Genomic DNA, 12,004 nt, shown 5'->3' with positions numbered 1-12,004 from the left:
GGGCAGGTGCTAGATTCTTGGAAGTGGAGTGGCTTACTCTGAATTCTTGCACTGAACAGGTGGTTGCATTCTGTGCCAAAAATGCCAACTTTATTATATTATGGCTGATGCCAGGGGGAAGACTTCTGAATATGATGATCTGTTGAGCTGGATCATCTTGACAGGACATCAAGAACATTTCTGGTTTCCCAAATTGGCACATTGGGTTAGCATCATATCCACACAGCAAAATATAACAACTTTGTTGAAAAGGCATACTGATAACAGCAATGTATATGAAGGCAACATTTTGAGGCCAAGAGATACATTTAATATGGTGGCCAAGGATTTTTATGGGTGGGGCAATTATGAAAAAAAAAGTGTGGGCCATGATACAAGAACAGGTGGGATTAGGAATTCTGCAGATTGTACAGGGAGAATTTTGGTATTTTGTTTTAAAATTTAATTTTCATATATTTTTCATGGATTCTGTGTTACGTCCTCAATTATTAAAATATTGCTGTCTTAGGTCAGAGAAGGCACAATGGCAAATGAGATAACACAAAAACTCTGATCTCATGAAGTACAGATATGAATGCCCATCTGTCAAATAGCACTTATCCCATATCATTCCAAGGTTTTCTTAATATCCAGGATAAACTTCATTATGATATGTGGAAGACAAACAGGAGGAACCAAATTTGACTCAGGATGCAGTAGAGGTGCAAATTTCATCAGTCTGCAGACTGAAGTAATCTGCAGGTTACTTCAGATGAAGCAATAATCAAGATAAAATTGTAAGATATCTGATAAAAAGAAGCTATGACATAGCTGATGCAGACTGCTGATGTTATAAATCTAGAAACGATTATGGGAAACTAGATTCTTACTGTTTCATTATTTTAAAATATTCTGGTAAATGAGGAAAGGCAATACTTTTATCCTTCTTTTAATAAAAGAAAAGAGACATTTCACTATTTAATGTTTTGCAAATCTTCCTTTTGGAGATTTTGAACAATTTACTGTATACTAAATATACAGTAGACGCTGGCGAAAATAAATGTAGTGTGTCATATTAAGCATAAATGCCCTTATGGACTTCATCTATATGAAAAAGTTGGTTTGAACAACAATAAACCAAAACTTAACACTAAATTTCCACAAAGTATGTATTTTATTTTACCCAATCACATAAATGTAAACATACTTTCCTAAACACCTGATATTTGATCTTGAAAAATAAAGTTTATTTTCTATTTGCATCCAAAATGGAATATATTTAAAAGTAATTTTCTTAGTCTTTTTGTTAAATACATATTAAAACTTTCTATATATTACATGTAAAAATAGTGATCATTTTAATGCATATACAAAGCAAATTCAGCTTGCATTTATCTTTGCTATTATGTAACATTTATTGTCTGCCTATATACCATCATTTCAAATATAATCCAAGAATACTAGTGTTGAAATGCCATCATTTTTGTTAACATCTTTAAAAGCCTTTTAGTATCCTGCTTCACCTAACCCATTTATCTATGGGATTTTATCTGTCAACATACAGATTATCTAATGCATTGCTTGTATGTTCATGAACCTAAGAACACCAAAACACTTCAGTATAAATGCGTTCCTATGGTACTGTTTTAGAAACTAACAACCAATGTGTTTAAATGTAAAAGCCAAAATCAGCTAATACTTACTTTAAAAGAAAAAAATTAAAAAGGGAATAATTCCTAGGCTGCTACTTAGTAGTAGATAATCTCAAATATAGCAAAAATGATAAACTGGAGCATTTATGCACTAGTGTCTCTGTGTATGAAGCAACAATTGTACATAAAGTCTTGTCTAAATTGGGATCAGTTACACAATAAACTATTAGGAATCTTGACTAGAGTTTGCCTCCTTCCTTCCTATTACCCAAGAATATACAAACCCCATTTACAAAATATCTGTTTATAAAACATTATCTTAGTCATGGTTGTCAATATTATTGTTTTGAAAGCCCATTTAACATAGAGAACATGTTTTCAGTAAAATAAGATATACATTTCCAAGATCAAACCAGAAGATGGTGCTACCTCAGCTAGCAATGGTTTTATCAATTTTTGAGATGTTTTACAGACACAAGGGCAGAATCACCAATGGGTATGCAGGCAGGGGTTAATGTTCCACAGATATGGGAAGTAGATATTTAAGATAAATCCACTCATTTGTGTCAGTGTTTAATCTCCAGAGAAAGCAAGAATAGGGAAGTGATAAAAACAATGTACCGTACATCTTATGAAAAGAGGTCGTATAATATAACTCAAACAGATCGAAAAGCAAGATTTTTTTTAAATTTATTTATTCAATGCATATAGCTATAATGTGAACATAACAAGTAGAAGGATAGAACAAGAAGAGGAATGAAATATAATTCTTTCTGTTAAATTAAAGAAAAACACAGTAGGATAACTCCAGCCAGGAGTAGCAGTAAATGCATTGATTTTATAATACAAATAGAGAAAAATGACAAATGTTTCTTTTAGTATCAAGGGCCATGCTCCAGTCAAAATGTAGCATATTTATATACCATAGATCTCAGTGACAAATTTCTTCACTTTGCTTAAAAGTTCTTATTTATGGAACTAAACTTCAGATTGTATGAAAGATCTGAAATATATTGGGTGGAAAGTAATCTTTATCTTGGGATTTAAAATTATGTGTACATGATAATCTCGGGTACAAATTTATCTGTTAATCTATTTTATGGTCATGCATACAAAAGTACCTGCATATATCAGAACTCATGAAACAATAAATGTAACTCACCCCCACCCCAATTATTTGAGATTAGATGCCCATGGATTCAGTACACTATACACATCCCCTGGATGCCACTAGGTGACGCTGTTTCACAGAATGGACCCACAGCATGCTCCTTCTGCCAGGATGAAGAGAAATAACTGGGAGAGAAGTTGTCCTGCAATAATTTGGCATTGTACTACAAGAGGCTTTTCAAGCAGTAACCAGCACTTTGAATTACATATGGACGTTTATAAGGTACTAGTAAAGTGCTGCTACAGGGGTGCACCAAAGTGTTTCCAGAGCTACTCACTACTGTATTTCAGATCAGTTGCAGCTTCTGCATGGTTTTTCAAGGTTAATCTAATATACGGTACTTTGCAATAATCCTGCCAGGGATTGACTAGGCAATGCAGATGGATGACTTTACCTGGAGATTTCATGTAGATATTCAATAGTAGTTGAGACCAAGTAGTAGAGGCCTGGGAAACCCCACAGAATGGATACGTGGGGCACAATTTCTCCTTTATCTACCAGCACTAATTGGAAATGCCCCGGAAGAAAGGAGAACCACTACACCACCATGCCTCTCATTCCTAATCTGTAGAAGTAGTCCAGAGATATATAGTGACTGCTTGTATCAAAGACGGATGAGAAATCAAGGAAGGCCAGAATGGATTGTACCACCTCATCCCAATCCTACCACAGGCTTTCTATAACTGCAATTAATGCTATCCAGATAATCCGCTTCATCCATACTCTCTGTAACTACAAGCCAATTGCTTTCCCCCAAACTTCCACTTTCTTGGGATTAACAGTTTTAAATTCATCCCAGATAGCTATGCCAGTCACCTCCAAGAGACCTCCACAGCAATTTGGAGTGATTTCATCCAACAGACACCTAGATTAGTTTTTATGGTAGCCCTGTAGATCTTCCTCCATTCTCTACTTCCCCAAGAGGGATTGGGTTACTCTAATGTCTATTTCCAGATGCAATAAGAGTAGAAAAATTGCATTTTTCTGTTCTATAACCATGAGGTAGTCTTACCTTGTTAAATCTGATTCACTTTGTTTTCCGTCAGTGACTCTGTGGGATCTAGAGGTCACACAAGCACAATTTTACTCAAGTCCTTGGCTGCCCTTTCATTCCAGATAGCAACAAAGGCCTCAGATGAACCCAATCCAAGCTTCTTTTAAACCTGTAGAGATTATCAGGTGCCTGGGACAGACAAATCTAATGGGCCTTCCTCCCTGTGCCAAGGAGTGCTTGAACGGAACGCTAAGGTAAATGATCTGACCACCACAATGAATTGATGTCATTTCCCCAATTCCCGTTCATAGCACTATGTCCCGAAAACAGGTTTACATTAGAAGGGTTTCCTTCACTAATGGGTCCCTTGGTAAGCCTTACCCAGATATTATTGGATGGTAGTTGTGTTACATGAATAAACCTATGTGTGTCAATGTGGGTTGCTGCATTCTGCAGAAGCTGAAGCTTCGACAGGCACTTTAAGGATAGGTCCATGTGGAGTGCACTGCAGTGCTCTAGCTGCAAGATGACAAAGAATGAAAGACTGCAACTCTTAACTGCAACAGGTCCAGATAATCTGTATCCTCCAGAATTTTTTGAAACTGCACATCTACCATGTTTTTCCCCCCAATAACTTTTCTAAAAAATAGCAGGTTGAATACTGGATTAAAATTTTCCACACAGCTGGCTCCAGGAATGGCAAATAGAATCACCACTTGTAGAGTGGTCGCTACTTGATTCCAGCTACATATTACCTACTGGAGCCCCTAACCAACTAAGAGGAGCATGTATCTAATATATAGCAAATTGGTGGTATTTCATCCCATGCTGGCAATGATCTCTCCCAGTGATTTCATATGGCTGTAAATAGTAATGGGGAGAGGAACAAGTTTTGGGACACTTTAGGCAAGGGCTCCATCTTTCCCTGACCACCAATGACTAAAACCAGATTATCCAGGGAGGAAATTTACTGAGGAACAGTGTTCTCTATTCCCAATTCTTACAGCAGCTTTAGTATAACATGGTTAATAGTACTGAAGAACATTGAGAAATTCAGCAGGATAACATTCATAACATTTCTCCCCCTCATACTGCTTAAAAACAAACAGAAAATAAAACAGGCCTATAATAGTGATCTCTAATTCATAACACTGGTTCTAGAGCTGATAAATGCAGACTTTTCTATTTTAGCAGCTATAAATTCAACAAAGCTATTGCATGAAATATACAGGAATTTGAAAGTGCCTCCTTTCCCAAAATAAGTAGACATATTCCATATTCCCACTAGCAGAAGTTACCTCTACTCAATATTTACTTTTCTCTCTGCTTTGTAAAATAATACTTCTTGTTCAAGAGAGACCTCTACTCTCAAAATAGGTTTTGGAGGATGATGGGATGATTAGCAATAGCACTTAGACTTATATACCCCTTCACAGTGCTTTACAGCCCTCTCAAGCGATTTATAGAGTCAGCATATTGCCCCCAACAATCTAAGTCCTCGTTTTGCTGACCTCGGAAGGATGGAAGGCTGAGTCAACCTTGAGCCGGTCAGATCGAACTCCTGGCAGTAAGCAGTGAGTTAGCTGCAGTACTGCATTCTAACCACTGCGCCACCAGAACTTAGGTGATTGTCATTAATCATCTTCAATATGGATTCAATCCTCCTTATATCTGTGCCAAGTGACATAGTTACAAAACTTATAAATAACCAAATTCTAAACCATACAGGCATATTTTATACATTAAAAGCCACACTTAATGGGAAGCTAATTATACAGTTATTTAATATATAAAAATAAAACAATGTATTGATATTCACAACAAAGACCTGAGAGGTAATTCTATTTAAGTCACCTTAAATCACATACATTTGGACACCGTAATATCTATTTTTAATAGAAAAACCACTCAAATATTATCAATGTACATAATGAAAAACACAAAATATAAAATATTTTAGGAAAATGTAGTTTTCTTTAAAGATATGTAGTATTTAATTCAGGAGTCGTGTTTCTACCTACTTTTACCCAGTCATTCTGTAACCCAGTCAAATGATGGTTTCTGGCAACACACAATCACCCTAACAAGGTCACAAATAACAATTTATAGAATACAGTGTCCCATATAATTTCTCTAGGAAATATATAGTATATCAGGAGTTTTACCCAAATATCATATCATTAGCCTCTTCCCCAGGGAATAGGCTGGCTTGAACCGTGCCACTAAACAGTGTATGGTACATACATTATTTGTGCTTGAGTCTTAAAAATTAGTTCTGTCACTGAGAAGGTTGCTTTTTTTAATTTACTCTTTTACTTTTGGTCTTTTTCTTTTCAAGTATTAAGTAGATAAGTAAATTACCTGTCTTTATATATTTCCACAATGTGACTGGATAAAGTTAAATTAACTTTTCCTTGTTGGGGTTCCTAGTTTAATTCCCTTCTTGACCTATTTAACATTATTATAAAAACAGGGCCATGACAGCATGCATTAAATAGTAAAAACGTATGTACAGTACACATACTTGTGCTTCTGAGATTTATTCTGCATGACATTGTTTTTCAATGTTCAGAGAAAGTACCGTATTTTTCAGACTATAAAATGAACTGGACTATGCAACTAAATTTACAGGAGAAAAACAAGAAAAAAAATAGTTTTTGGCCTCCGTGGCCCCCAGAAGCACTCCGCAGTGATCCGCACAGCTCTCCTTGTGTCACATTTTTGCCCTCCCAGGCCCCCAGAAGCACTCTGCAGTGCTCCGCCCGACCCGTTTTTGCCCCAAAACATGGCCATTTTTGGCCTGCAGAGTGCTTCTGGGGGCCTGGGAGGGCAAAAATGCAACGTGTGGAGGGCTTGGCAGCCCAAATATGAGCCTATTTTTAGTAAAAACAGGGCATGCAGAGCACTGCAGAGTGCTTCTGAGGACCCGTGAGGGTGAAAACATGATGCGCAGAGGGTTCGGGAGGCCAAAAGTGCCCGTGTTCCAGAGCTGGTATTTAGCAGGTTCTAACCAGTTCTGGAGAACCAGTAGCAGAAATTTTCAGTAATTTGGAGAACCGGTAAATACCACCTCTGACTGGCCCCATCCCCATCTATTCTCTGCCTCTCGACTCCCAGTGATAAGGAGGAAATGGAGATTTTGCAGTAACCTTTCCCTGTAGTGGGGTGGGAATGGAGATTTTAAAGTATCCTTCCCCTGCCATGGCCACCAAGCCACGCCCACTAAGCCGTACCAAGCCCACACCAGTAGCAAACGGGTAGTAAAAAAATTTGAATCCCACTACTCGTGACCCGACAAATGCGCGAACGACAAAAGCACGCCGACAAAACCGCGGCGCTAAAACCGCGATGTCAAAAGCGCGCCAACAACAGCGCGCCGACAGAAGCGCGATTTAAGTTAAGGTAAGGTTTAGGGTTAGGTTTAGGGTTAGGTTTAGGGTTAGGTTTAGGGTTAGGTTACAGCGCGCTTCTGTCGGCACAATGTTGTTGGCGCGCTTCAGCGCTCATTCGTCGGCGCAGTTTTGTCACCGCGGTTTAGTCAGGCGCGCTTTTGTCATTCACGCATTTGTGGTGGAACCCCCACTACTGCCGTATTCTGTCTATAAGATGCACCTAAATTTTTATTCACTTTTGGGGGGGGGGGGAGGTATGCCTTACACTCTTCCAAAAAATACGGTAATCTCTTCTCTCGAACACATGCATAGTTTGTCAATAGATTTATATGGAGAATATCCAATTGCTCTGAAAAGGTATGGCTTGCTCCAGCTTCACAGTGCAAGTTAGATGGATTCAGAGGTGGTTTGGGGTTCACTAAATTTGAAAGCCAGCACATCACAGGACAAATGTCTGTTTAACTTGCTTCTTTCTGATAATTTCACCTATAACATTATCAGATTTCAAGGCATATTCAAATAAAGAAAAGCATCCTGGACTAAAATCAGGCCTGCACTCCCACATTCCCTTAGGACACACAACATAGTATCCTAGTTTTGTAGAATGAACCATTTTGATTCCATTTGTGGAACATGTTAAATTTATACAAATTATTCCTTTCAAGAATAATTCAGTGCCAAATATTTTACAAAAACATGATGTCCCTAAACAGCTTTTTCTTGACTGAGGAAAAATCAGTTTGTCAGTCTTATCAAGTCTTATCAATTCACTTTTGAAAAAGCACATGATTTTAACTAGCCCATTTTGAAAAAAATGACTATTTCATTTCACAATGTATTATTTCACATTACAGCTTAGAAGTTCAAAATCAGTGCCTGCTTGGATTCAGAAACACACACATACACCACGTATTACAATCACATATGAATTTTTAAAAAAAATTAATTTCCATTTTAATGCAGTCTGTGCCCTCAACTCTTCATAAAAGCATATGAAGCTATGGGTTCTTTTAAAACAGCAACTGAATTAAAATGTTAGCCACTCTACTGTATTTTTGAATGCATGAAAAAAAAAAGGGGGGGGGGACAATGCATGCATAGGCTGTTCTGTATCCAAGGCATGATTTACAGAGTCTGAAACCAGGGTATATTTTCTATTGAAGAAGAACAGATAAAGGCACAATATTTACACACACTGTAATTTTCTGTGCACTTAAGCAAGTTAAATAACATCAATTGCTTCTCTGTTTTCCATACTGAACATGGCTACAGGATTCTTTCATAGAAAAGCAAATAGGCTTGTGAATTTAATACTCTTGATTCTGGGACTGCTTGTACATAGGTATCACTGACATAAACCCACTGTCCTACTGCTGATCCCGGAGATTCTTTTAAACCTGCAATGCAAACAAACGCACACAACCAGTATTCATTAGCTGGAATCAACAGGTAAAATCAAGCTAAGCAAACCATTAGGATTCAGAAGCAAATATCTCACTCTTAAAACAGGGCTGTCAAACTCGCGCCCCACAGGCTAGAAGCATCACACACTGGCACGCCCACGCCCGGTTTAGCAATGGGGGGAGGGAAATCACGATACATCACATGACGCCCCCGTGATGCCGTGAGGTTGACACCCCTGCTCTAAAACATTTACAAATTTGTTTTAGGATCTTGGCTCTGTTCTTTTGGAAACTTTACTGAAAGTTGTGAAAGTTGCTTGAGAAAGACTCTGTGAAACAAGGAAACCACATGGTAGTAACACCCAAATTGCGGCTTGGAACAAGCAAGAGCATTTGAAAGAGACTAAAGTGGTTCTTGTAAATAATGAGGGTACTTTTTATATTCTTCTTATCATTCTCTGCTTGAGCAAGGAGGCAAGAGCTGGGGAAAAAGTGATACAGTATAGCATACCTAATCTAGACTCCATAAAAAAGTACGTTTTTCTAATATATGGGCCTCTTGAGAGTACCAGCCATATCTGATTGCTTAAATTCATGTCCACCTCATGCTAAAATTAAAATCATGTTAATTGATATGATGCATGCAATGTAAAGGAAACCGTTTTCTTCAATTATTAGCATTTGTAACAATATTTGGGGGGAGAGGGGAACTATGCAAATTAAAATATAATAAAGATTACATACATACATACATGTATATAATCCTTGACTTACAACCATTCACTTAGCAACCATTCAAAATTACAGTGGCACTGAAAATAATAAGCAGAAGCAGTCCTTGCACTTATGACAGTAGCAGCATACGCTGGTCACATAATAAAATATTCAGGCACCTGGCAACCAGCATGCATTTATGTCAGTTGCCATGTCCCGGAGTCACATCATCACTATTTCCAACTTTCCCAGCTGGCTTCTGACAAGCAAAGTCAACACAGGAAGTCAGATTCGCTTAATGACCACATGAATCACTTAACAAATGCAATGATTCATGTCTTAACTGGAGCAAAATAGGACATAAGATTGGGTGTCACTCACTTAAAAACTGCCTTGCTTAGCAATGAAAATTCTGATTCCAATGGTGGTGGTAAGTTGGGGACTACCTGTTTACACGACATCTGTATTTTTTTTAATCTAATCACACAGTTTTGTTTAGACACATACCTTGAACGTTTTTATTGCTAGAATTGTGCTCCAAATGTTTTTTGGTCGATGATCGGATTTTTACATAAGCTGCATAATGACCTCCCCGCATGGAGCCATTATGCTCTACTATTCCATAAAGCGCATAGAGGACCTTCCCACCATCAGTGACATTCTAGGAAAGGAAGGGAAGAAGTGAGGGTCACGTAGTATGGGTCTTTGTAATACTTTCAATATGGGTTTTGTAATTCTGCTGCACTGGTTAACTAACATAGTTTTTCTTATATTATAATTTGCCTTATTTCTCTCTTTCTCTTCTAAATGTATTGTTAATAAGTTTAACCTAGCAAGAAAAGCTTTATTGTAGAAACTACAACTGGCCAACTCTTTGATACATGTTAAATAAATGCAATGTTATTCAAAGAAAACAGTCAATTTATTCTAATTTCAGGTAGCAAAAGGTATTTTCAGCTATTGTTAAAGCTTAGTTTAACAAAATGATATTGTGCTGAATACGAATCTGACTGAAATGTATGATTAAAAATGTGTGATGTTTGTAAGAAGAAACTCACTTCAATTTTCGACTGAAACATTACCAATTTTTCTTCAAACACAATCTGACATTATGCTTTTATAATGTCTTACCTTGCAAAAGGCAGAACAAAATGGAGCCAAGTCCAAAACAAGTGGGAAATCTACATGTCGATTTACTTTTCGTAGGCTCATGCCAGCCTTTAAAAGAAATTAAAAGTATTTGTAGAATTTGAATTTAATGCATAAATATTTGAAATAGGACATTTTGAAATAAATAAATCAGTAGCAAGTGATATACAAAACAAATGATATTGTAGAGCTAAATACAACCTAAAATATTATCTTGCCTTGTATCACTCCAGTCCAGGAAAAATGAAACATAAAATATTTAGGAATCAAGAGCAAAACCTGAATCTGAATGCTATATTTGAAGCATATTATTAAGGTAGGAATCAAGTAGGGCTGAAACAAAACTTAGTTATTTTTTTTTCTTTTAATAGATATACTGTACTACTTTTCAAAAAGTAGTGGAAAGACAATGAACTCTGTATATAACACACACACACACACACACACTTACTCACAGTGTCTTAGAGTAGATACTTAGAAAAAGAAAAGGCTTTTTTACAGATTTAAAAAAAACTAAAATGCCAATGTGCAACAAAGGCCACTTTGTTTTTGCAAATCTTCCACCATTCCTAGACAACTTCTGAGAGTGAACCAAACAAATATTTAATGTAGTTCTAATAAAAATACCTGTCTATTAACTTTTAAGGAGGAAAAAACCCATCTTTTTCAGTGCATTACCTGATGAAATCTTTTCAGATGGAGGATCAGAACAGCAGGAACCAAAGAAATCAGCAGCTGCTTCCTAGCATTTGTATAGACACTTTCTGTCTTCTTATCTATAAAAAAATACATCATTTATAAGGAAAATGATCTGAAAATACATGAAAAATATAAGGCAAGGCATAAAGATAGAGACAGAGACAAATGGAGAGATAGAGATGATAGAGATAGAAACAGACGTTCCAATAATATATCCTGGTCAATAGTACCACAAGCCACTGAAAAAGCCAGAAGTAGCATTAATAAGAGTTTTCCTTGTTGTACAGGCCAACCAATGAGCAACTCCGTGGCTAAACCCAGACGCAGAATGATCAGGTTATCCATTCTGTTTAAAAGAAAACTTTGAAAGTGTAGTACCACTACTTCCCCATCAGCTTAGCTGAGTGTGGAATACTGGATATCACCCAACAGTGATTAAAACTGACCAAACTTTACCTCCTTAAACAACACCCTCACTCTTTCCTTCTATCTGCAAGAAGGAAACAACAATCTGATCATTGGCGAGCTAGGTTTTGTTTTTTTACAGGGCCCTCCAAGCCAACTTGAGAAGAGATCCAACTGGCTCCAACAGATTCAAGAATATTCCCTTATTCTTCAGGAGATAAACTGCAAAGCTGTCTCAAAAATGATGGTACTGGATGGTTCATCAGACACCCTGGGTGACATCAAAGCCAGCAATGAACCTGAACAATCTTATCTGCAAAGAATCAATGAACAGCTAACCTCTAGGTGAGTTTTCACAAGACCTTTGAAATGGATCCCTCAATTCACTTTTAAAGCAGACAGTATAAGGCAGGAGTGTCAAACTCGATTTCATTGCAGGCCACATC

General features: G+C 37.1%; 1 protein-coding gene across 1 annotated transcript in view; it reads right to left on the bottom strand.

Moving 5' to 3' along the window:
- Positions 1-7,398: 7,398 nt before the first annotated feature.
- Positions 7,399-12,004, bottom strand: part of USP45 (ubiquitin specific peptidase 45) — a 54,728-nt gene continuing 50,122 nt past the window's right edge. Inside the window, exons 15-18 of the mRNA XM_087718723.1 lie at positions 11,133-11,230; positions 10,437-10,523; positions 9,813-9,966; positions 7,399-8,585 (exon numbers count right to left, since the gene is read on the bottom strand). Of these exons, the coding sequence (XP_087574849.1) occupies positions 8,455-8,585; positions 9,813-9,966; positions 10,437-10,523; positions 11,133-11,230 (470 nt within the window). The 3' untranslated portion in view covers positions 7,399-8,454. The remainder of the gene's footprint in view (positions 8,586-9,812; positions 9,967-10,436; positions 10,524-11,132; positions 11,231-12,004) is intronic.

This window comes from Thamnophis sirtalis, unplaced genomic scaffold, assembly GCF_051295495.1.
Source record: "Thamnophis sirtalis isolate CommonGarterSnake01/CBP01778 unplaced genomic scaffold, rThaSir2_p1.2 scaffold_6, whole genome shotgun sequence".
NCBI classification, from domain to species: Eukaryota; Metazoa; Chordata; class Lepidosauria; order Squamata; family Natricidae; genus Thamnophis; species Thamnophis sirtalis.
The sequence above is the reverse complement of the archived record's forward strand: the minus strand, read 5'-3'. Positions and strand labels throughout refer to the sequence as shown.